Below are 27406 nucleotides of genomic sequence, written 5' to 3'. Positions count from 1 at the left end.
GTTTTTCAGAGACAAGGTCTCACTCCATCACCCAGGCTGGAGTGCAGTGGTGCCATCATTGTTCACTGCAGCCTTGAATGCTTGGGCTCAAGCAATCCTCCTCCCTCATCCTCCCAAGTAACTAGGACTACAGGTGTGCTAATTGTTTTCAAAAAATTTTTTTGTAAAGACAGGTTCTTAAGCTCCTGCCCTCAAGCAGTCCTCCCACCTCAAACTTCCAAAGTGCTTAGGATTATAGGTGTGAGCCACCATGCCTGGTCAAAATCATAGAAAGTTTTGCAAAAGATTTTATAAGGCAACCTAAGTAGTTTTAAAAGCAAGTAGTCAGAGCTCAGAAAAGAAATAGGAAAATCATTGAACAAAAAGCCTGGATAGGAGTAAAAGAAATATAATAAACACAACTAAAAACACAGTCAGGAATGTGATGTATAGGAAATAAAAAATAAAAATATATAAAATGTTAATAGAAAAATGTATAAATATGGAACCCAAGGAGAGCCAACATAAACGTAATTGGTATTCCTCAAGAAGAGGTTGGAACCAATGGAATATGATCTTAAGTAAAGATATAACAGAAGAAAACTTTGCTGTGAGTCTTTATCTCAAAAAGACCCCAAAAGATATTAGTAATATTGACATAAAAAAGACCAACAGCAACACATATCCTGATAAAATTACTTGCATTTCAGAAGGGAAAAAATAAGTACATCCAGGCAAAAGAAGCAAACCATTGGCTGTAAACTTCTCTGCATCTTCTTTTAATGACACAAGCCATTGATTAAAACATCCTGAGAGAGAAAAAATATTGCCTGAGAATTTCATATTAGCCAAGTTATCCTTCAAATGTGAAGGCAATATCATATTCATAAGCATACAGGATTGGTGAATGTAGTACTCTCTAGCTCTCCCTGAAAAAACCACTTGATGACAAAATCCCAGTCAACCAAGAAATTACTCAAAGTACTTTAAAATAGTAAAACTATGGCTAAAAGATACCAGTGGAAACCTTTGAATTCATTTAAATATTAAGCTAAGACAAAACAATGAAAAAATCATCATTAGGGAGAGTCATCTATATTTTATAGAAATGGATAATTATAATTTAATAATACAACTGACAAAAATCAAAACAAAGTCATTTCAGGGCAGATGTGTAAGTATGCAAATTTTATCATCTTTCACATAAAAAGTCAATAGACATGGTACAAAACATTATTTTATCTATCAATCATCTCTCATCTATTCATCTGTTTTATCTATCTGCCTTATCTATCCATCAATCCTTCTATCTACCTAAAGACATAAAGAGATATCCAGAATAATTTATCTTAGCAGCTAATGATTGTTATTTCAGTATGGTAGGATTTTGGGGTCATTTGTTAATGCTTTGTATTTTTCTGTACAGTCTACATGATAAATATATGTCACCTTTACACAATCAAATTTCTTGTTTAACACCTTGTACAATCCCATTTTGTTCATACGTGTAGTATATAATGGCTAAACATATGGATTCTGGAACCATTGCCTGCAATACCAGTCTTATCATTCACCAACTATTTTGCCTTTGGCAAATTGTAAATGACTCAGTGTCTTGGTCACCATATAGATAAAATGGGGATAGTATGGTACCTATGTCATTGGGTTGTTGAGATGATTAAGTGAATTTATGTATGTAAAGTGACTGACATATAATAAGTGCTGTGTGTAAATGTAGGCTAGTATTGTTGAGGTAGAAATAGGTTCAATTAATAGAAATTTTAAAAGATAATACATAACTAGAAAATGAAAGTCAGATTGCATAGTATGTATATTCATCTGTATAAGATGATTTTGCCTCTTGATTGTGTTTCTCTTATATCAAGACATGTTATTTAATTTGCCATAAATTGAAACAAGGGGCCTTAAATGGCAAATAATTCCCATTAAACTCTCACCTGCAGTAAAGGAGCTTTGAGGGCATGTCATAGATATGTGAACAGGCAATAGATAATTCAAGCCTTTGTGTGTCATGCTAATTTGGATTTTGTTTTGAGGTCAGTCGAGGATCATTGAAGGTTTTTAGCATTAATAGAGACAGGAAACCTTGTTAGGGGATCATCATAGGTGAGAGGTGAAGGTGGCTTAAACTAACCCTATAAAATATAATGTAATAAAAATAGAGAAATTGATAGGTTAAATAAAGACCTATGATGGAAGAGAATGGATGGGACCAAGTGAATGATTGAACATGAGTTACAAAGAATAGGGAAGAGTCGTAGATGACGTTCGGTTTGCTGGCTTGGGTAACTATATGGATATTGGTACCACTTACTGGTAGAAGATGGTTGAAGAAAGAGTGAACTTCGTGAGAGGAGAGACAAAGTCAATATAATATGTTCATTATTATACCTCCAATGCCCAACCCAGTACCATGATCAGGGTAGGCACCTGACAAATGCTTATTGTATAATGAATGAATGGTGAGTTCAGTTATGGTTGTGTAGAGACATTGAGGTTCCTATGGGACACCCAAGTGGTGATGTCAACTAGTCAATTGGGTATTCATGTCTAAAGCTTAGTTAGGTTAGAGGGGTGGGTTGGCTGTATAATATTATGAATATTTGGTAACTTATGTCATGGATATATGTAAGAGGCTGTGAGGAAGAGAAACAGAGCGAAAAGAGAAAGACAAAAACAGAAGCTTATTGAACCCAATCATTTAAGGAGAATGAACTCAATCATTAAGGAGAATGAAGAAAAAGTCTCTGTAAAGAAACAGGCATCAGCCAGAGAGTTGAGAGGGGAACTAGAAAAGTGAGTTATAGAAAAAACAGGCAAGAGAGTGTTTAAAGGAGACAAAGAGGTCAAACATGTTAAATTCTATAGCAAGGCCTGGTAAGATAAGGACTAAACTTCCCTTTTTTTGTGCAACAAGGAGGTTAGTGAATCCTTTTGTACCTGTGAACATAGGCGTCCCACGTGTGTTTTTATAAATACACTAAGTTTCAGAAAACAGTATTTTAACTTTGATAAGAATCAAGACAGCATTACTCTTTGCATTATGTTTCAGGCATGGCTATTATTGCTAGATTTATAGGACCTACTGCATCTTTGAGCTCTAAGTCTTACAAGGTAAGGAAATGACAAATCCCTCTCTCCTATGTAAATCTTCCATAATTCATGGGTTAGGAACTTGTTTTAATGACTAGCAGTTTTATGTTTTAGTGATTTGGCTGTGGCTATGGTAAAAACTTGGGTCACATATCAGGATAAACATATAAACCCTTAGCACAGTTTTATTAACTTTGTGGAGTAGAATTCATAGCACCTCTCTTCCTTTATATGTTTCTCAGTAGGAATAAGAAATGTCATCTTAATATTAATAGTTTGGCTACTGAAGTAAAAGTGATTTTTGTGAAACCAATGATTTTGTAAAACTCTATTGACTTTTTTCAGTACTCCAGACTACTTCTTTTAAAAACTCAATATAAATTATTTCATACTAATTATGCCTTATGCCCCACCACCAGATCTAAAATGGGACAATAGGTATCCTGATACATTAAGTTTATGAAACAGTAGATTTATGTGTGCTGAATTTTCGTTTCTTGTTTTGTAAGTATCAAGTAATGTCTATTTGATACTTATAAAATTCATCTGGAGGTAATCTGGCCTTCAAGTATATAAAATCACACCAACATTGCAAAAAACCATTAACATTTGTGTTTTGGGGAACATAATTTTCTGATAAAATATTATAAAATGTCAAACAACTAAAAAAATTTAAGTTAAAAACTTCAGAAATATCTATGATTTATTTTTCCACGCCTCAGGATCTTTACTTTCTTTGTAAAAAATTTTCTGCTAAATTTTACTTTGAAATAGCATTGGACTTATGGAAAAGTTGCAAAAGCAGAGAGACAACACAAAACACAGAATTCCCATGCCCTTTACTCAGCTTCCCTTAACCTTAACATCTTACATAGTCATAGTACATTTTAGAAACCTTCCATTATTCAAGTCCAGATTTTTGACTTTGAAGAGTGTTTTAAAGGTTTCTTCACATGAATTTTGTTTATTTTTGTCTGGTTAATTTGTAAGTATTTTGTCCTCTTTGTGGATTGTGGAAATGTTTTTTTTTTTTTTTTTCCGCCTCTGCCACCATGTCCTCAGACTGATTGGCTGTTTTTAATGAGCTCTGTTGAATTCTGTATGATAATTCTATATCCCGCCACTTTACAGAATTCTCTTATTGGTTGAGTTCCTTTTATTGTTAATTCTCTAGGACAATGTTTGATAAACTATGGTTTATGGGCCAAATCTTACTTTTATAAATAAAGTTTTATTAGAATGTAGTTACCATCATTAATTTATATATTGCCTTTGGCTGCATTTGTGCTACAATTGCAAAGTTGAGTAGCTGTGGCAGAGAATGGATGGCCCACAAAGACTAAAGACTAAAATAATATCTAGCTCTTTACAGAAAAATTTGCTCACCTCTGCTCTAGCGTTAGAGAAAGTGTTACTTTTTTTTTTTTTTTTTTTTTTTAGTTGGAGTCTCACTCTGTCACCCAGGTTGGCGTGCAGTGGCACCATCTTGGCTCACTGCAACCCTTGCATCCCGGGCTCAAGCAATTCTCCTGTCTCAGCTTCCCAAATGTTACTCCTTTAAAATTCTTATTCTTTAAATTGATTTATCTCCTCTAATTTCATTAGCTAATTCCCTAGTACCTTCTTGAATAGTAGTGGAGATAGGGATCCTCTTTGTCTTGTTCATAATTTTAGTGGGGATGCCTCGTGTCTCTCTATGAAGTAAAAGAATAACCTTAGGTTTAAAGTGTATGTATTTTATCATATTAAAATTATCTCTCAATTTCTATGTTTAAAGTGTTTTTTGCCATTGTGGTGGCTCATGCCCATAATCCCAGCACTTTGGAAGGCCAAGGCAGGAGGATCACTTGAGGCCAGGAGTTTGAGACCAGCCTGGAAAACATAATGAGGCCCTGTCTCTACAAAAACTTTAAAAATTAGTTGAGCATGGTAGTGTGCACCTATAATTCCAGCCTCTCAGGAGGTTGAGGTGGGAGGATTATTTGAGATCAGGAATTTGAGGCTATAGTAAGCCATGATTGCATCACTGTACTCCAGCCTGGGTGACAGAGTGAGACCTTGCCTCAAAAACAATTTTTTTAAAAGTGTTTTTATTAGGATTGGTAATTGAATTTTGTCAAAGGCTTTCTGAGCATTTGTGGGGACTGTGCTCTATATGTTTCATCATGATTTTTTTCTTATTCCTATTAATATAGGGAATTATTAATGCATTTTCAAACATTGAACTAACCTTGCATTCCTGGAATAAGTCTCACTTAGTCATAGTATACTGTTTTTCTTAATGTGAGGTAGGACTCTGTTAGCTAATATTTAGCATTTTTGTGATAATATTCATGAGTGGTATTGGTCTGTAGTTTTTCTTTTTTCTGTTTTCTTTTTCTGGCTTTTTATAAAATCTAGTTATCAATGTTATACTTGCTTCACGAAAGGAATCGGGATTTTTTTTTTTCATTTTAAATACTCTGAAATAGTTTATTGAGCAATGGGACTACCTGGGCTTTGAAGGTTTGGTAGAAGTCTGCTGTGCAATTATATGGACCTACAGTTTTTAAAAAAAATATTTAATAGCTTTCTCTAGTTCTTCTATGGAAAGTGGTCTATTTATGTTTTTTATTCTACTGAGCTCAATTTTGGAAATCTGCATTTTATTAGGAAATGTTCAATTTCCTTTCAACTTTCAAATTTATTTGAATAGTGGCCTGCAAACTAATCTCTTAATGGTGTTTAAATTTTCCTGGTTCAATGGTTATTTTTTCCTTGTCATTTTAAATTTTTGTATATATGGGCTTTCTTCTGTTTTTTTTTTCCTCCTAATCAATTTAGCTAGTATGGTTTCTCTATTTTGAATTTTTTTCTGAAAATTTTTTATTTTATTAACTGGATGTACTGTTCTTTTATTTTCTACCACATAAATTTCTGCTTTTATCTTTATTCATTTTGGTCTCTTTTGGTTTATATTGTAGCTATTTTTCTAATTATTTTAATTTTTTAAAAAATAATAAAAGTTGCTTATGTTATGAATTTTCCTTTGACATTGCTTTAAATGTACCCTGTAATTTTGATGTATAGTACTTTCATTATCATCATTTTTAGAAGTATCTTAATTTCACTTTGTATTCCCCTGTTAGCCCAGTTGCTTAATAGAATTAATGAGAAATTTTTCTTTAAAATTTTTTTTTAACTACACAAAGAATTTTACTTTTTGATTTGTTAGATATTTCTTATACTACATTTTGATCAGAGTGTGTTGACTTTTTTATTTCAACTGTTAATGAAGCTTATGGATGCTTTTTTAATGACAATAGAAGATGAATTATTATGAGTGTTTTATGGGTACTGGGATTCTCTTTCTTTCTTTCTTTTTCTTTCTTTCTCTTTCTTTCTTTCTTTCTTTTTCTTTCTTTCTCTTCCTTTCTTTCTTTCTTTCTTTCTTTCTTTCTTTCTTTCTTTCTCTCTCTCTCTCTCTCTCTCTCTCTCTTTCTTTCTTTCTTTCATTCATTAGACAGGGTCTCTGTCTATCACCTGGAATGCAGTGGTGTAATCATAGCTTACTGCAGCCTTGGACTCCCAGACTCAAGCAATCCTACCACTTCAGCCTCCCAAGTAGCTAAGACTACAGGTATGTGCCTCCACATCTAGCTAATTTCAAAAATTTTTTGTAGAGATGTGGTCTTGCTCTGTTGTCCAGGCTGGTCTTGAACTCCTGTCCTCAAGTGATTATCCCCCCTTGGCTTCTCAAAGCACTGAGATTACAGGTGTGAGCCACTGTACCCTGTCAGTGCTTGGGATTCTTTATCAACAGAGTGTAGAGTTTGATGTGTATTCTCTAGATCTACTTTATATTACTTATGTCTTCCATCTTATTATTTTGTGTGAACTTGATCTGTCTTATGCTGTAACTGCTGTATAAAATTCTCTTATTATTAATGTACTTTTATCTAAATCTTCTTACATCTTCTATAGTAGGTGCTGTATTATTTGGTGCATAAATGTTTCTAATGGTTATGAATTATGACTTTTGATATTTCAAGTGCTGTTCTTTGTCAGGTTTAATGTGTTTTGGCTTGATTTCTACTTTGTCTTGTAACAGAATATTTATCCCTGCTTTCTTACTGTTTCCATTTGCTTGATATATCTTGATCTACGCCTTTTTAGTCTTTCTGAATCACATTGTTTTAGATGTGCCCTTGCATGCAGTATATAAATGGGGTCTTGTTTTGTGAGTCAATTAAACATAGTTTTTGTTTTAATGAGTTAAACGCATTCACATTCATGGATATGAATAATGTTTAGTTTCAACAATGTCGTAATTTTTTATAATTATATTTTGCTATAAGATTTGCAGTCTTTGTTCTTTAATTTGTTATTGCTTGCTCTTTAATTTGTTGTTCTTTAGAAAGGTTTGCATTTTTGTTCTACTGGTTATCTTTGTACCTATAAATTTTTCCAGTGTCCTCATCCTCCTTCTTATTTAATCATTCACTATTTAGTTTTTTTTTGTTTTTTGTTTGTTTGTTTTTGTTTTATTTTGTTTTTGTTTTTTGAGACAGAGTCTCACTTTGTTGCCCAGGTTGGAGTGCAGTGGTGCGATGTTGGCTCACTGCAACCTCTGCTTCCTGGGTTCAAATGATTCTCCTGCCTCAGCCACCATAGTAGCTGGGATTACAGGCATGCACCACTATGCCTAGCTAATTTTTGTATTTTTAGTAGAGAGAGGGTTTCAACATTTTGACCAGGCTGGTCTTGAACTCCTGACCTCAAATGATCCACCCACCTCAGCCTTCCAAAGTGCTGGGATTACAGGTGTGAGCCACTGTGCCCAGCCCATTCAGTATTTAGTTTCTCAGTTTTTATTGGTTTCTTTTAATTCTCATCTATTGCCTGTATGGTAATCAATAGGATCATTCTATTTTTCTTTTTCTCCCTTCCTTTTCCTCCCATTTTTAAAGTGCATTATTTCTGTTTTGTTATATATAACATTCAAACATTATTATTCCACCATTGACCCTGCCTTTGTTTTAAACTTAGATCAACAGTTACATATATATTTGCTTATATAATCTATGCATATGTGATTCAATTAGCTTAAGTTCTATAGTCTTAGTTTGGAGCTTATCCTCTAGGAGAATCTTCAAAAAGGGCTCATGGGTGCAGAATTCCCTAAATTCTTATATGTTAAAACTTGCTAAAAATACTCAGTGGACAGCCTTGCTAGATATAAAGTTCTTTTATTGTTGTTGTTTTCTTTTCTTTTTTTCTTTTTTCTTTTCTTTTCTTTCTTTTTTTTTTTTTTTTTTTTGAGGCAGAGTTTCACTCTGTCACCCAGGTTGGAATGCAGTGGCACTGCAGCCTTGACCTTCTGGGCTCAAGATATCCTCCCACCTCAGCCTACCAAGTGCCTGGGACTACAGGCACATCCCACCATGCCCGGCTAATTTTTGTAGTTTTTGTAGAGACAGGGTTTCACCATGTTGCCCACGTGGGTCTCGAACCCCTGAGCTCAAGCTATCCACCCTCCTTGGCCTCCCAAAGTACTGGGATTACAAGCATAAGCCAAGGTGCCCGGCCTAAAGTTCTTGATTCCCAAGTTCTTTCATTAAATTACAAAAAAAAAAAAAAAAAAAAAAATACTGCTCTATTGCCTTGCTTCATAACATTTTTTTGAAAAGTCTGATGCTTGTCTAATTATTTTGCCTTTGTAAATTACTTGATTTTTTTTTTTTGGACTGGGGATTTTTATCTTTGTAATCTAATAATTTTGCTAGGTTTGTCTCAGAATTGATTGCTGTTTGTCAACCTGAAATATAATTTATACAAATAAGGATAAATAACTTATTCCTCCTTTTTTTAAAAAAAAATCCATTTATATATGCATATAGATATATGAGTTGTCAGGAATCCCAGCAAACTCCAAGACTGATAAGGATTTTTTTTTTTAATTACTGGAATTCATGGATCTTCATGAGTTATTTAGTCTCTACTGTTCTTTTATACAATCTACCTGGCATACATGATTCAAAACATACTAAAAGTCTAATGCTCTAAATTTTCCATTACTTCAAAATATCCTTAAAATTTAAAGGTTAGCTTTCAACATGAGTAAGTGCCTGCCTATAAAAGAGTTAAATTTCATGTTCTTTTTTTTTTCTTTTTTTTTTCGTTGGAGGTGGGGTCTCACTCTGTCATCCAGGCTAATGTACAGTGGCATGATGAGGGGTCACTGCAGCCTTAAACTCCTGGGCTCAAGCAATCCTCCAAATTTCGTGTTCTTTAGATCAAGGAAATTAAGGAACAGGTATTTCTATTAATAGTTTGTAAGTGCCCAGGATTCTAAGAAATGTTACCTAACATTTGACATAAATAATATACTAATTTCCTACAATTTCTCTTACAAAATATTTTCCTTCCACACGTTGTAAAGTAAACATTTGTTGGACTGATTGTTACATGGCCCAGTGTTATGTGATCGTGTAATGAAAGACTCTTTCACATACACAAGGATAGAATTAAAACTTACCGTGGAATCTGTAACTCTAAATTTCCTCTCTTCTGTGGTTTAAACATAATTATGTTGCATTTACATAGTTTTTTTTTCAGTTTTTACATTGGGTTTATTTGTTCTTTGTAAAAAGGAGAAAAAAAGTAAAGCTATGTTTGTTTGTATACAGAAGAGATTTAATCTCTCTGTGGCTGCCCAGATATGTCCTTTGCCACAGAACCAGTCTTCGTGACCTTTCAGGGTTTATGCAAAACATAAAATAGAATATGTGTTTTACATGTTTGTATCAACAAGAACATTTTTCTTTCCTCTCACATTTTCGTTTTTGTTTTTCATCTGCATACTTTTAAAGCACGTAGATTTAACTGAGATGCAAAAGTGTCAAATGGAGAGTAATTATGTGAATCATTTAATCTTCCGAATCTTGGTTTTCTCATTTTAAAACAGGCTCTAGGGATTTTTAAATTTGAAGATTATGTGGGTTTTATTTTTCCACATTCTGTATCTCATCCAGCCAGTTGTGATATGCATGCATATTAATAGATGAAAGAATGGGCTTCTCAGTACTATTTACTGTGAGTGGGCTTCTCAGTACTATTTACTATGAGAGCGCATACGTGTATATGTGTGTTCACAATAAAATAAAAAGCCTTTAAAATTTTTTTAATTTGTAAAATATACATAAAGGAAAGTGCGTAATGAAAACTAACACATTAGTAAATTCTTGGAAGGGAAACACTTATGTAACTGCCATCCAAGTCAAGAAATAGAATATGGTCATTATTATAAACCCCCTGGCTGCCCGTCCTCACAGCCCACTCAGTGCCACCTCTCTCTACTCTGGGGATATCTCCTTTTTTTGCCTTTTATGGTAATTAGGACCTTGCTTCTTTTTCATAATTTTATACTTGAGAATTCATCCCTATAAACTATAGCTTAGTTTTGTTTCTATTTGGAGTGTATCTGAATGAAAGCATAGAGTGTTTTGTCTGACGTTTTGTTCTAAATTACGGGTTATTTTTACACTTAATTGTTTAGTTTAGTGAGTTTTCATAATTATATACAGCCATATAACCAGCAGGCAAAAGTAATTATAAAACATGTCCTTCATCCAGGAAAGTTTACTCATGTTATGTTTCAACCAATTTTATTTCCATTACTATAGATTAGTATTGCATATCCTTGCATTGGAATTTCTGAGTCATCACAGAGTATGTGTTTAACTTTACTAGAAACTTCCAAATAGTACACAAAAGTGATTGTACGATTTTACACTCCTACCAGTGCCAATACTTAGTGTTGTCAGTCTTCTTTAAAAAATTTAGTCATTCTAATAGGGTGAAATGGTATGTCATTGTAGATTTCATTTTCATTTTTCTGATAACTAATGGTATTGAGTAACTTTCCATATCTTTATTACCGATTTGTATATATTGTTTTGTGGCCTGTTAAAGTCTTTTGCCCATTTTTAATTGGATTGTTTCTCTTTTGTTGAAGTCTATTACATATTTTGAACACATATGCATTATTAGATATATGTACTGTGGAGTAATTTTTCCCCAGTAAGCATTAAGACTTCCTTTTGAGCAGAAACCTTTAATATGAGGAAGGTCAATTTTTCAGTTGTCCTTTAAGGTTCATGGGATTCTGTACTGTCTGTGATCAAACTAGTTTTTAAGTATGGCATGAAAGGGGGTCAAAATTAATTGTTCCATACAGTATCCATTTGTCCCAGTACCATTTATTGAAAACACTATTTTTCATTTGATTAACTTGGTATCTCAGTTGAAATTCAACTGATTGTAAATGAATGGGTCTATTTCTGAACTAATTTAAGGAAAATGGAAATCTTAATGATATTGAGACTGCCAATCCATTAATGAGGTATATATTGCCATTTATTTGGGTCTTTCATTTCTCTCAGCAATACCTTGTAGTTGCAATGTAGAGCATCGCACATTTTGCATTATGCTTTTTCTAGTTATCTACTTATTTGTGGTTTTGTGATTGATAATTGTTTTTAATTTTTTTCCAGTTTTTTTACAAGTAATGGATACATAATTAATTTTTGAATATACCTTTGTATATTCAAATATACCTTTATGTATGCTGGCAAACTTGCTAACTTTATTTTTTCCAATTTTTTTTTGTAGATACCATAGGGTTTTCTACATGTAAAAATACACAATCTGCAAATAATGACAGTTCACTTCCCCCCACAATCCTTATGTCTGTTATTTCTTTTTTGTGTGTGCTTTATTAAGCAGGCCAAGACCTCTGTTACAATCAAATGAGTGCAAACATATATGTTCTGTACCTAATCTTGGGGAGAAAGCATTCAATTTTTCACCATTAAGTGTGATGTTAGTGGTAGGTTTTTGTAGATGTTTTATCAGATTGAAAAAGTTTCCTTCTATTCCTAGTTTGCTGTGAGAGTTATATTTTAATAAAAATGGATTTTTGAATTTTATATGATGCTTTTCTATATCTATTGAGATGATCAGATGATTTTTCTTTTGTTCTATAAATAAATAAGATGATTTTTCTTTTGTTCTATTAATAAAGTGACTCACCATGATTTGTTTTGGAAGGATGAGCCAAACTTCTATTCCTTGGATAAAATCACTCTGATCATATTGCATTACCTTTTTCATGTATTCTTGCGTTCATGTTGCTGATATTTTATATTTTGTGTTTATGTTCATGAGATATGTTGATTTGTAGTTTTCTTTCCTTGTAATGTCTTTGTCAAGTGTTAGTATCAGGTTTATGCAGGCCCCATAGGACAAGTTGAGAAATTATTTTTTCTCTTTATTTTCTGATAGATTTCGTGTAGGATTATTTTTTCTTAAATATTGATATAATTCACTTAGCAGAATTATCTAAGTTGGAGTTTTTTTATGAAAAGGATTCCTTTTTAATTGGTTTTTAAAATTACAAATTCAATTTATTTAAAGATATGGCACTATGTAGGTTTTCAATTCCTTCTTGGGTCAGTTTTGGTAATTTGGAAATATGTTCATTTTATTTTATTTCTTAGCCTAAAATTATTGTAATATCCTTGTATTATTCATTTTATTATTCTTTTAATCTTTGTAGATTCTATAATGATAGTAGTTCTCATTTTTCTCTCTCTCCATCAATCTCTTTTTTGGGAGGACCATGGTCCATTAAAAAAATAATCTGTGAGCTAATTATTTTTATATTTTCAATTGGTTTTACAAACAAAAACAAACACAAAGCAAAGACTATTCAATAGAGCTTATATGTTACCTACAAAGCCTACAATATTTACTATCTGGACCTTTACAGAAAAAGTTTGTCAACCTTTCTTTAGTGGTTTACCATTTTAATTCACCTTTTAAAAGAACCAACTTTTGACTTTATTTTCTCTATTTTTGTCTATTCCCTATTTCATTAATATCTGCCTTTATTTTTAATTACTTTATTTATTGTACTTATTTGTGTTTAACTTTTGCTTCTTTTTCTAGCTTCTTAAGGTAAAAGCTGTGTTCATTGGTATTATAGGCCAATTCTTGTCTTATATAATTTTTTAAAGGTATACATTTTTCTTTAAGCACAGTTTTAGCCTCATCCCACAAACATAAGTTGTGATTTCATTTTTATTTAATTCAAAATAGTTTCTACTTTTTGTGTGATTTACCTTGGACCCAGGGATTATTTACAAGTGCTGCTTAATTTCTAAAACTGGTTATTTTCCAGATCCCATGTTGTTATTGATTTCTAGTTTAAAACCACAAGGTCAGGGATGATATTATATGTGATTTCAGTTCTTTCATATTAGGCTTTATGACTCAGCTGTCTGGTCTGTATTTGTCAGTATTCCATTTGCACTGAGAGAAAACTGTGTATTCTGCAGTAGTTGTATGCAATGCTTTTAAAATGTTGATTAAGTGAAATTGGTTAAGTGTGTTTTCTCAGTCTTTTCTATATTTATCATTTTTTAAATTTTATTTTATCAACTCCTGAGAAAGGGGCGTGAAAATTTTCAATCATGATTGTAGATTTGTTTATTTGTAGTTTTTTCTTCCTAGAGCTGTCCCTTGAACAACACAGGGGTTAGAGACGCTAACCCTCCATGCAGTCGAAAATCTGTGTATAACTTTTGGCTTCCCCAAAACTTAGCTACTAATAGCCTACTGTTGACCAGAAGCCTTACGAATAGCATAAACAATTAGCACATATTTTGTATGTTATATACTGATTTCTTACAATAATGTAAGCTAGAGAAAAGAAAATGTTATTAAGAAAATTCTAAGGAAGAGAAAATATAATTACTATTCATTAAGTGGAAGTGAATCTTCATAAAGATCTTCATCTTGGTCATCTTCACGTTGAGCAGGCTGAGGAGGAGGAGGAAGAAGAGGCGTTGGCCTTGCTGTCTCAGGGGTGGCAGAGATGGGAGGAAACCCACATGTAAGTGGTCCCACACAGCTCAAACCCATATTATTCAAGGGTCAACTGTATTTATAATTCTCTTCATTGACAGTGAGAAACTGACCTCCGTCCTTACTTATTTGATCAATTTCCCTGTATGTAACCAAGCTTTCATCATCATCCCCATCTCCTCCCCTTTGCAGATGCTCTCTTCACCCTGTGCTGGTTCTGATTTACCATGCTGGATTACCCAGCCTCCAAAATGTTCTCTTCACCCCATTCAGGCTCTAGTTCCCCATGTTAGGCCACCTTCCCCTAGTATGTCTGCCCTCCTCACCCTGCTCAGCTTTTGATCTCCTGTCATGCTGCTCCACTATATTGGCACTTTCTTTCACACTTTTCAGTCTCTGTCCCCACATACCAGGCTAATTCTCAGTGGGGATATTCCCCTTATTCTGCTAGGGTTCTGACTTCCCGTGTTGGGTTGCACCACTAAAGATTGCTTCAATCACTCTATTTAGGTTCTAACATCTTGTGACTGTTTCCCCCTACACTTAGAGAGATTCTCTCTTCATCCTTCTTGTGCTCTAACACTCCATGGTGGACCATTAAAACAACCTTGTTGGCTCACCTGCTAATTGAGGCCATATATATGAACAAATGTGAACAGTTTGTGTCCATATTGTAGGCATGGTTAAGATCATAGAGTTTCTTTCTGGCAGTATCATGGATGACTACTTTGTTCTGCCACACACAATGGTTTTGCTGTGCTCCACTTACTGGCTTTAGGGCTAAGGCAAGGGGAAGAGGATTTACTATCCCTTTTGAAGGATGTTTTCACTGGATACAGAAATCTAGGTTGACAGTTCTTTTCCTTCTAGCATTTTATAAATGCCATTCTATTGTCTTCTTGCCCTCACTGTTTCTTATGAGAAGTCAGAATTCAATCATATCATAATTCCCCATATCTACTGTGCTATATATACTGTTCCCTCACATTTACATGTTGAAACTTAATCCCCATTGTGAGAAAATTTAGAGCTGAGACTTTTGGGAAGTGATTAGGACGTGAGGGTAGAGGCCTCATAAATGAAATTAATGCCCTTTTAAAAGAGTCCCCAGAGAGCTCCTTTGCCCCTTCTACCATGTGAAGTTAAGGTGAAAATATGGCTGTCTGTGAACCAGTAAGCAGGCTCTCACTAGACACTGAATCTGCCTGCCTTTATCTTTGACTTCCCAGCCTCCAGAACTGTGAGAAATAAATGTGTGTTGTTTACAAGCCACCCAGCATATGGCATTCTGTTATTGCAGCCTGAAGGGACTAAGACGTATGCATTTTTTTTCTTTGGTTGCTTTTAAGATTGGCTTTTTACCTTTGGGTTTCAGCCATTTGATTATGATGTGTGTAGGTGTGGTTTTCACTTTCATTTATATTGTGGTTTTTACTTTTATTTAGGGTTCACTGAGCTTCTTGGACCTATGGATTAATGTCTGCCATCAATTTGGGGGAAGATTGTGATTATTGCCTTCACAAATATTCTTTGGTCCCATTCTCTCTCTGTCTTCTTCTTGATATTCCAATCATGCATATGTTGTTTCATTTAATAATATTTCACAGACATTGAACTCTGTCACTTCTTCTTCAAAGAGAAAAGGTCAGGCTTTTCTCTTTGTTTTTCTGTTTGGATATATTTTACTGCCTTGAATTTACAGATCCCTTTCTCTTCTGTGTCTAGTTTGCTGTTAAGCCCGTCTAATGAACTCTTCATTTCTAATACTGTAGTTTTCAAATATAGCATTTCCATTTTATATACACATATAAAGTATGTGTATACATGCATATTTATATACACACACACATATATATATACACACATACATGCATATTTATAAATAATGGAAATGCTATATTTCTCCTTTGCCTACAGAGGAGATAACCACAAATTGGTCATTAAAGGGAACAGATTAAACATTTATTCTGCCTTTGTGGAGAAACTGTAATTGAGCTCTAGTTAATGAAAGAAAAGCTCTTTTTCATAGAATAATGTCAAGTAACAAATTGAGAAAATGAACAGAATTAGAAAAATCACTATTTTACAATTCCCAATAAAATAATTATTTTAGGCGAGGATAATTAATGAATGCTAAAACTTAAAATAGGGAATGATTGTTGGAACAGAACTTTCTCAGGGAGACATAATATGACCCCACAGATTGTTATACAATGAAAAGAAAAAATGGCATCTTTACAATGGAAAGGTCTGGTGGTCACCAGCGTAATTAAATGACCAAACTCAGCATTGCTAAAAGTTGGACAACTAGATATTTTGTGCCTCTCGATGTGTTTCAATGCATGGGATATAATTGGCTCTCACTTAATATTTATTGTTTGATCTCGTTCTTTTTTATGGCTGTGTAGTACTCCATGGTTTGTATGTACATTTTCTTTATCCAGTCTACCATTGATGGGCATTTAGGTTGATTTTATGTCTTTGCTACTGTGAATTTTGCTGCAGTAAACATATACCTGCATGTATCTTTATGGTAGAATGATTTATATTCCTTTGGGTTTATACCTAATAATGGGATTGTTGGGTTAAATGTTAGTTGTTTTAAGTTCTTTGAGAAATCTCCGAACTGCTTTTCACAGTGGCTGAACTAATTTGCATTCCTACCAGCAGTGTACAAGCTTTCCCTTTTCTCCACAACCTTGCCAGCATCTGTTATTTTTTGACTTTTTCATAATAGCCATTCCGACTCATGCGAGATAGTATCTTCTTGTGGTTTTGATTTGCAGTTCTCTAATGATCAGTGATGTTGAACATTTTTTAATATGCTTGCTGGCCACGTGTATGTCTTCTTTTGAGAAGTATCTGTTCATGTGCTTTGACCACTTTTCAATGCGGTTATTCAGCTTTTGCTTGTTAATTTAAGTTTCTTATAGATTGTGGATATTAGACTTTTGTCAGATGCATAGTTTGCATATATTTTCTCCCATTCTGTGGGTTTATCTGTTTACTGTGTGGATAGTTTCTTTTGCTGTGCAGAAGCTCTCTTCAGTTCAATTAGGTCTAATTTGTCCATTTTTATTCTGTTGTAATTGTTTTTGCAACAACATGCATAGAGCTGGAGACCATTATCCTAAGCAAATTAATGCAGGGATAGAAAACCAAATACCGCATGTTCTCACTTATCAGTGGGAAGCAAACACTGAGTACACATGGACACAAAGAGGGAAACAATAGACTCCAGGGCCTACTTGAAGATGGAGGGTGGGAGGAGGGTGAGGATCGAAAAACTACCTATCAGGTACCATGCTTATTATCTGGGTAACAAAATAATCTCTACACCAAACCCCCGCGACACGTAATTTACCTATTTAACAAACCTGCACATGTACCCCCAAAACTAAAAAGTTGAAAAAAGAAGGAGAAACATATTTACTATATGATGAATAATTTTTCTGACAAAAAAGGTTTCTAGAGTCTTTCTAATCATATTGTTTATACCAACTATGAAAGCATAGACTATCCTCCTGCTTTCCAAAGGCTAAAGAATTTCTGACATACTTATCCCAAGACTGCCACATTCATATCTTTTCTCCAAATTTGTTATCCCATAGCCTCTTTGGAATAACACATAGAGGTAGAAACGTAAAAACCTTAAGGATTTTTTTAAAGGTAAAATTCTCTTCTAATCTGTTTTTCCCAGGGATGATCATTTTAATTCTGACATACATTTATGTTTCCCATTTTACTGAATTGCCAACTTGGTTTCAAAACTTGTAGATGACAGTCGCATCCTTTAATGTTGTGGTTTAAGAACATCATGTTCTTTTAAGCAAACCACACTTAGTTTGAGCCACTGTCATACAATGGTATTTATCAGTGTAATTTTCACCAAATACTGTGAAGTTTTTAGAAAACATGCAAAATTATGGTTTCAAAATAGATATGTTGATATTGCCAGAAAGAAACCCTACAACCTTGCCTGTGCCCACAGTATGGGCACAAACTGTTCACATTTGTTCATATATATGGCCTCAATGGGCAGGCGAGCCAGCAAAACTTCATAGCAGTCCTGGAAAATGTTAACATAACAAGAGCCTGAGAAACGTAGCAAGCAGCTGCATCTTTTTGGTTTGTTTATTTTTTTTAAATAACCAAAAGCACGTACATGTATTCATCTTTCTAGAGCTGTTATTTTGCCAGCCAGGCAGTTTGATTTCTGAGATAAAACTGAAGATCTTGAAAGCATGTAATTCAGTTTTGTTTTTATAATGTCAAGAAATTAATTTAGGATTCTATTGCTATGCAAAATGAGAAGAGCTACCATACTGCTGGAAATGAATTCAGAGCAAGATGCTAATCAAATTAAAGAACTATATAAGGGGTAGACCTGTTGAAAATGGAGAGTGGTATAAATTAACACCACCTATAAGCCCATCAGTGTGTATGCAGAAAGCAATGAAGTTGTCAAGAAATTCTGAGAAAATACACTTTCCACTTAGAGACAACTTCAAATGAAAACTTTACTGCTCAGATTTAGAATTTGAACATGTATTTTGCAAGTATGAGGTTTAAGGAGGAGTGTACTTGTGTTGGGAGAGATTTTTGATGCAATGAAAAAGAGTAAGCAAAGGCTGTCTTGTTTCAGATCCATTTCATCAGTATTCACTGGTGTGGTAGCCTGCTGGGAGTGTGGTGGGAAATACAGAATTCCTGCTGTCATGGAGATTACATGGTAATTGGGGAGATAAGAAGCACACAACACATGACTACAAGGCAAAGTAATGTGGTATGAGGGGCAGGAAAAGGGAGTGCAAAATTAAAAAGAAGCTTAAAGGAGGAAGATGCCAGAGAATTTGCGAAAGAGATTTTGTTGTAGACCTTAAGTGATGGATTACTATGTAAAATACGGAGATGGCTGGGAAACAGCAATAGTTGAAAGTGCATAACGGGGAGAATCTCTGTGGCCTGTGAGTAAACTGGTGTCTTCTGTCTGTGTTCATGTGAAACTCCATGCTCACATCTATTGCAGCATTTATTACAGATTATAATGGTCTGTTTATCACCCTCACAAGACTGTAGTTTCCCAATGGTCCATTAAAATACAGTCAGTCCTCATTATTTGCAAATTCTGAATTGATGAATTCATACAGTCTCTAAACTTTATTTATAACCCCCAAATCAGTAGTCACATCACTTGCGCTGTCATTCCTGGACACGTGCAGAGCAGGGACACATTTTGAGTCACCTGGTGCATATGTTTTCTGCTGAGGTCCAAAAAGGTGACATTCTGACTTTTCGTTCCAGCTCTCACACTGTGAACAGCTTGTCCATTTGGCAATCTGTTTAGTCCCTCGTTTTTCACAGTCTGTGCTCTGGGATGGTGATTTTGCTGTTTTAATATGGTCCCTAAACATAGTGCTGAAGTGCCACCCAGTGTTCCTAAGTGCAGGACGGCGGCGATGTTCCTTTTGGAAAAAAATCTGTGTATTCCCTAAACGCCATTCAGGCACAAGTTACAGAGCTACTGGCCATAAGTCCAATATTCATGATTCAACAATCTATATTTAATAAGGTGTCTTTAAAGAGAAATACACGTGAAACAACGTTATATATTGATTGGTTGATGAAAACATTCTGACTAGAGGCTCACGGGAACCCACTTTATATATACCCTAGGAAGGGTAGTTCACTATTTGTTCATCAAAGGTTTGCAATGACTTGATAGAACATAACTTCCCCTGATGAGAATTGACTGTATCTGGTTTTTTTGTTTGTTTGTTTGTTTTTTGTTTTTTTTTTTTTGAGACAGGGTCTGGCTCTGTCATCCAGGCTAGAGTGCAGTGGCGCAATCTGGGCTCACTGCAACTTCCACTTCCTGGGCTCAAGTCATCCTCCTACCTCAGCCTCCCAAGTAGCTGAGATTAGAGTCATGCACCACCATGCCTGGCTAATTTTTTTTTGTATTTTTTGTAGAGACAGGATCCTTTGTTGCCTGGGCTAGTCTTGAACTCTTGAGCTCATGCGACCCACCCACCTTGGCCTCCCCAAGTGTTAGGATTACAGGCGTGAGCCACCGTGCCTGACCCAAGTATACCTGTTATTTCTTATGCCTAGTACTTAGTGTTTAGTAGATAGCCAAGGAGTATTATGAGAAATTCCAGCCCCCTAAAAAATTTAAATACCGAGCTCTGGAATTGCAGGTTTAATACCATGAAGGCAACGGGAAGCCATTGGAGACTTTTTTCCCTAGGAGTGATCTTTGGGTTGAGAATCGTTTAACAAGCGCTGATCAAATGTGCTAGCTAGTGTCATGAACAGAATGAATATCCCTGGCATCCTGATCTCAAGGAGCTATTGCAGAAATTCTAAAAGTGTCTTTAGGAAAATTAATTTTGCAGGGATTTATAAGATGGATTGAAATTGAGAAAAACTGAGGACAGAAAACCAAGTTATTCCCTCACACAACGATCCTGATATGAAATGGTAAAGACTGGGATTTGGGTGCTAAAATAGAAAACAGGGAAATGGGCAGATACTTGAGTCATCGTGAAGTAAAATTTAGCAATAAATGACTTCATGCAGAGGATGAGGGAGATGGAAAGGATAAAGTTAAATTCTAACTTACTACTCCTGACTTTGTTAGTTCCTATGGTTGCAAATGTTTTTCAATCATGTTCTTGTCATAGGAAGTTATCATTCCGTAGTGTTCTGAGTCTTTTTTTTTTTTTTTTTTTTTTTCAAATGAAGACTCACTCTGTCGCCCAAGCTGGAGTGCAGTGGTGCAATCTCGACTCACTGCAACCTCCACCTGCTGGGTTCAAGCGACTCTCCTGCCTCAGCCTCCTGAGTAGCTGGGACTACAGGCACGTGCCACCAAGCCTGACTAATTTTTGTATATTTAGTAGAGACAGGATTTAGCCACATTGACCAGGCTGGTGTTGAACTCCTGACCTCAAGTGATCTGCCTGCCTTCGCCTCTCAAAATGTTGGGATTACAGGTGTGAGTCACTGGGCCCCGCCCCTGAGTCTTCTTTTAAGACACCAGTAATGAGATCAAAATCCTCACTCATTATAGCTAAGTAGCTGATGAATTGCCTAAGGTTTGGGGTGAAAATGGTAAATGATAGATCTAATTTTACAATTATAGTGAATTTTTATAGTTAATTGTGAAATTTTGTCTATAACTTGTTTTAAAGTTAATTGTGAAATTTTGTCCAGGATTGAATGTTCCTTTTTTTAAATTGCAAATTTGTGCCATCCAAATGACTTCCACTGTAATGAAAAGTTATTTCTGTCCAGCAATATACAGTTAAATATCCCTAATGCCAAATTTGCTGCGAAATTTTCAAGAAGATAGGGCAGGCCATTATTCACTGTTGTTCATTGTGAAATTTTATGTGAAAAAAATAGAGGCTCAGAGATTGGCATTAGTTATATTTTAAGTAGCATATGGAAGGCAGTATGACTTTTCAATTTAAATTTGAAAAGCAAATCCTTCATTGTGAAGTGCTAGTATGTTTCTTTAGAGTTTCCATTAATTGAGAAATAAAACTGTTTTCTCTCAGCATGGTATGAAAGTTTTAGGTTTGAAAACCTACTTACTTAAGCTTTGCTTTAAAATAATTTTTATGTGTATTTTTTCTCATTAGAAGTCCTTTTTAAGACAGTTTTTATCCTACTATAGGCTATTTACATCACCAGTTTTTTTCAATGCTCTTTTTCAGCATCACCAATTTTATAAAGTTATGCAAAACTGATCTACTTGAAAACTTTGGAATAATACATTTTTCCCCCCCTGGTAAACTCATCTAAGATAATCAAGACATCTAGATGTTTTTACGTCAATTCTCAAGGAAGAATTTGAATGGCATTTTAAGCTAGTATTTATTCTATCTGTGGCTCTATACTACATGTGTTTAATTCAACTTGAGATTAAAAATCAAAGGAATTTTGATGCCCTTTATCTTTTTTCATCTGCTTTGAGTTTAATATACCGTTCCGAACAAAGCCATGTTTGTAAAGGTTATTAAGTTTTGTTTGGCCTTCTTCTCCACTGTGAGTACCCAATGGACCTTACTGCGAGGTTATGCTCCTGGACTGATTGATATATAAACAGAAGACAGATGGTGGAGAGATGGCTCTGATGATAATTCATTTTTCAGCTAGTCATGAAGCTATTTTGATTACAGTGTGTTTAAGTAATTATAACACAGTCTGCAATGTTAGTCTTGCTGGGAAGGGTGCACATGGAAAACAAGTTACCTGTTATTCATGCCCAACAAAGGATGCACTGTGGTGTAATGATTTTAATTCCTAATGCTAGATTAGGACTGAAAGCATTTAAAATATGTCATACAGTAAGGTAAGTCAATTAAACATAGACCAAATAAAAAAGGTAACTGCACAGTTTTGAGGCATAAATATTTGTTTTGGAAAGTATTTAAATGTTACTATATGAAAGAAACCCGTATTTTTACATTTAGGTAACAGGTCTATGTACAGCTAATTAAAAAATTACATGGCTTGATTTTCAGTTTATGTGAATCGTAATCATCAAGCAGCTTGTTTTCTGTGTCATGGATTTAAAACTGAAATCAGAGGGCTGACAATTCAACAGCATGTTATCTCCCTACTGTTGATGAAGTTTTGCAAAAAAAAAAAAAACATTCTAAGCAAAATATCAAAAGGAGAAAAAATAATTAAATAAGTGGGTCATTAAAATGTTTGTCTTCACATACTAATGACAGTTTATATCATGATTTTGGGTTCCACGATAGGATAATTGATCGCTTAGATGGAGTTCGTTTGTTGTGGTCCCTGCTGAAAAATCCTCACCCAGACGTGAAGGCCAGCGCAGCATGGGCACTCTGTCCATGCATCAAAAATGCAAAGGTAAGAACGGACTGCAAGTCAGTCTCTTCTAGAATCTCTAATACTATACTGAAAAATGCCACCACAGGTTACTAATTGCTTTTGACTTATTGTAAGTCAGATTTATCTGGTGGGAGAGGGTTGCACAATGTTTATGCCAAAATAATTTCGGAGCATTGCTTTTTTTCTGGTCAGTTTTAAAATGCAAAGCGAAACTAGCCAAAGATGTCAGTGCTTGCCAAATTCTAGCTGATTGGTGCAATGGAAGCAAGCTTCCCAGGTAAATCAGAGTGAGGACAAGTTGACTGTTCTTGTCTCTTGAGGGATAAGAAATTTGTCTGCATTTACCTGCTATCCAGAGAGAGTGCAGCCATGGGGGAGACATGACTGCTTCTATTGTCCTTACAGCCTGCAGTGAGAGAGCACCACATTCTGTGTTGCCTTGAAAAGGTCACATGATTTCAATGACTCTCACTTTTCTTATCTGTCACTAAAAACAGGAGACCAGAAGTTTCTGAAATAGATTTTAGCCCTTGATTTGTAAATTTTGTTATTTTCTTTGAAGATCACTTTTGAGCCTATTTCTCTAAACATTTTTTCTATAGGTTTAGAGATTGCCCTTTAAAATCCTTGTTGCTGGAGTTATTTCTGCCTGTTGAATTTTTTTTTAAAATTATACTCTAAGTTCTGGGATACATGTGCAGAACGTGCAGGTTTGTTACATAGGTATACACATGCCATGGTGGCTTGCTCCACCCATCAACCCGTCATCTACATTAGGTATTTCTCCTAATGCTATTCCTCCCCTAGTCCCCCACCCCCTGACAGGCCCCGATGTGTGATGTTCCCCTCCCTGTGTCCATGTGTTCTCATTGTTCAACTCCCGCTTATGAGTGAGAACATGCGGTGTTTGGTTTTTTGTTCCTGTATTAGTTTGCTGAGAATGATGGTTTCCAGCTTCATCCATGTCCCTGCAAAGGACATGAACTCATTCGTTTTTATGGCTGCATAGTATTCCATGGTGTATAAATGCCACCTTTTCTTTATCCAGTCTATCATTGATGGGTGTTTTGGTTGGTTCCAAGTCTTTGCTATTGTAAGTAATGCTGCAATAAACATATACATGTGCATGTGTCTTTATAGTAGAATGATTTATAATCCTTTGGGTATATACCCAATAATGGGATTGGCAGGTAAAATGGTATTCGTGGTTCTAGATCCTTGAGGAATCGCCACACTGTCTTCCACAATGGTAGAACTAATTTACACTCCCACCAACAGTGTAAAAGCATTCCTATTTCTCCACATCCTCTCCAGCATCTGTTGTTTCCTGACTTTTTAGTGATTGCCATTCTAACTGGTGTGAGATAGTGTCTCATTGTGGTTTTGATTTGCATGTCTCTAATGACCAGTGATGATGAGCTTTTTTTCGTACGTTTGTTGGTCGCATAAATGTCTTCTTTTGAGAAGTGTCTTTTCATATCTTTTGCCCACTTTTTGATGGAGTTGTTTTTTCTTATAAATTTGTTTAAGTCCCTTGTAGATTCTGGATATCAGCCCTTTGTCAGATGGATAGATTGCAAAAATTTTTCCCATTCTGTAGGTTGCCTGTTCACTCTGATGATAGTTTCTTTTGCTGTGCAGAGCTTTTTAGTTTAATTCAATCCCATTTGTCAATTCTGGCTTTTGTTGCCATTGCTTTTGGTGTTTTAGTCATGAAATCTTAGCCCATGCCTATGTCCTGAATGGTATTGCCTACATTTTCTTCCAGGGTTTTTATGGTTTTAGGTCTTACATTTAAGTCTTTAATCCATCTTGAGTTAATTTTTGTATAAGGTGTAAGGAAGAGGTCCAGTTTCAGTTTTCTGCATATAGCTAGCCAGTTTTCCCAACACCACTTATTAAATAGGGAATCCTTTCCCCATTGCTTGTTTTTGTCAGGTTTGTCAAAGATCAGATGGTTGTAGATGTGTGGCATTATTTCTGAGGCCTCTGTTCTGTTCCATTGGTCTATATATCTGTTTTGGTACCAGTACCATGCTGTTTTAGTTACTGTAGCCTTGTAGTGTAGTTTGAAGTCAGGTAGTGTGATGCCTCCAGCCTTGTTCTTTTTGCTTAAGATTGTCTTGGCTATACAGGCTCTTTTTTGGTTCCATATGAAATTTAAAGTAGTTTTTTGTAATTCTGTGAAGAATGCCAGTGGTAGCTTGATAGGGATAGCATTTAATCTATAAATTACTTTGGGCAGTATGGCCATTTTCATGATATTGTTTCTTCCTATCCATGGGCATGGAATATTTTTCCATTTGTTTGTGTCCTCTCTTATTTCCTTGAGCAGTGGTTTGTAGTTCTCCTTGAAGAGGTCCTTCACATCCCTTGTAAGTTGCATTCCTAGGTATTTTTTTTCACCCACAAAAAAGGATTTATTTACAGTGTAAAATTTATCATACATTTCTTTTTTTTGAACTGAAAATAACCTCAAGATTTTATTGTCTTCATAATAAAACAAAAGATGAAATTTAGAACTGAATCACTTGGCCCTTTCTCTTCTTATCTCCTCCTAGTTCAAAATACTTGCATGTCCTCATATCCAGCATCGTCTTAGATCTGCAGCTGGGCTCAGCGCTCAAGCCTCAGCACCATCTCCTTTGTAGTTTTAGCCTTTTTATTGGAAAATTGGCTTACTTACAGAAATCAATGGCCTTGATAAACACAAACAATATTTAGGTTAAAGGACTTAAGAAAAACCCATGTATAATAGCAACAAAGAAGCATCCCTTTTGTGTTTTGAGTGGGAAGACATCCCTTGTTTTTGGCTATCACAGCTCATCATCAAGATGCCCATTCCCTCCAAGTTGATTTATAAATTGAATGCCATTCCCATAAAAATGCCAACAAGCTTTGTTTCATGGAGTTGGTAAGTTGATACTAAAGCTTCTATGGAAAATAAACATGTCGGAATAGCCAGGGAAAAACTGGCACAAAATGGGCTAACCCTATGGGCTATTAAACCATAAAGCCTCTGTATTTAGAACAGTGTGGCATTGGCCATGTGAACAGGCAGTCAGACCAATGGAATAGGATATAAAGTACAGAATAGACCTAAGTACAAATGGGAATTTAGTATATGATAAAAGTTGCAAGTCAAATCTCAGAGGCAGTGATGGACTTTTTATATTTATTTATTTATATTTTTTATTTATTGAGATGGAGTCTCGCTCTGTTGCCCAGGTTGGAGTGCAGTGGCGTGATCTCAGCTCACTGTAACCTCCACCTGCTGGGCTTAAGCAATTCTCATGCCTCAGCCTCCTGAGTACTCAGCCCAAGATTCCCGCTCTGCTTCCTGCCATGACGCCATGTTCCCTGCGCATACACAGCATCCTTGCCTTTCTTGTCCTGTGCCACTTTGTGGGGTTGGTGCTTGCCACACTTCTTACAGAAAGTCTGGAAGGCTTTAGGAATGTGCACCACATTGCAGGAGCCCTATCACGTGGAAAGCTATTGTTAATTTCTTAGTCATTTATGCTTACAGAGCTGATAGGAGCTAAACTAAGGTGTGGGTCATTCTGTATGAGGAAACAGTTTGGGGAGTAGTCAACATAGTGGTCAAAAGAGTTTTTTAAAACTCCAAACCTCAGATTGTTGTCTGCATATACCCTTTTTGGCAAAAGGTAGTCCTTATTTGGAGAAAACATAGATTGTATTATCTTGAGAAGGTCTAAAGGGAACCCCAGAGGGGAGGAAGAGGAGTTACAGGAAGTCTTTCTGGTTGGGACAGTGGTCTCCCTGGTTGGTGGACACCCTTGTCTTGGTGTGACCATAGAACTCATGGAAATGACAGGCAGCCTGTGACACCAGCTTTTCAGAGGAGAAGGGTTTCTTGCATGTATTGGTGGGGCCTCAGCTGTATCTAATAGGAGGTACCGCACTGGAGGCCTCAGATGGCCCTATTCCTAGGTATTTTATTCTCTTTGTAGCAATTGTGAATGAGAGTTCACTCATGATTTGGCTCTCTCTTTGTCTATTATTGGTGTATAGGAATGCTTATGACTTTTGCACATTGATTTTGTATCCTGAGACTTTGCTGAAGTTGCTTATCAGCTTAAGGAGATTTTCGGCTGAGACGATGGGGTTTTCTAAATATACAATCATGCCATCTGCAAACAAAGACAATTTGACTTCCTCTCTTCCTATTTGAATACTCTTTATTGCTTTCTCTTGCCTGATTGCCCCGGCCAGAACTTCCAATACTATATTGAATAGCAGTGGTGAGAGAGGGCATCCTTGTCTTGTGCTGGTTTTCAAAGGGAATGCTTACAGCTTTTGCCCATTCAGTATGATATTGGCTGTGGGTTTGTCATAAACAGTTATTATTATTTTGAGATACATTCCATCAATAATTAGTTTATTGAGAGTTTTTAGCATGAATGAGTGTTGAATTTTATGGAAGGCCTTTTCTGCATCTATTGAGATAATCATGTGGTTTTTGTCACTGGTTCTGTTTATGTGATGGATTACGTTTATTGATTTGCAT

The 27406-nt window shown here is 35.3% G+C and overlaps 1 protein-coding gene across 1 annotated transcript in view; it reads left to right on the top strand.

The window, feature by feature from the left end:
- ODAD2 (outer dynein arm docking complex subunit 2) overlaps positions 1-27406 on the top strand; it is a 189555-nt gene that overhangs the window by 68435 nt on the left and 93714 nt on the right. The window contains 1 exon segment of the mRNA XM_016962837.4: positions 22779-22893. Coding sequence (XP_016818326.3) covers positions 22779-22893 — 115 coding nt within the window.

Source organism: Pan troglodytes, chromosome 8 (assembly GCF_028858775.2).
Source record: "Pan troglodytes isolate AG18354 chromosome 8, NHGRI_mPanTro3-v2.0_pri, whole genome shotgun sequence".
In the NCBI taxonomy this organism is placed as follows: domain Eukaryota; kingdom Metazoa; phylum Chordata; class Mammalia; order Primates; family Hominidae; genus Pan; species Pan troglodytes.
The sequence above is the reverse complement of the archived record's forward strand: the minus strand, read 5'-3'. Positions and strand labels throughout refer to the sequence as shown.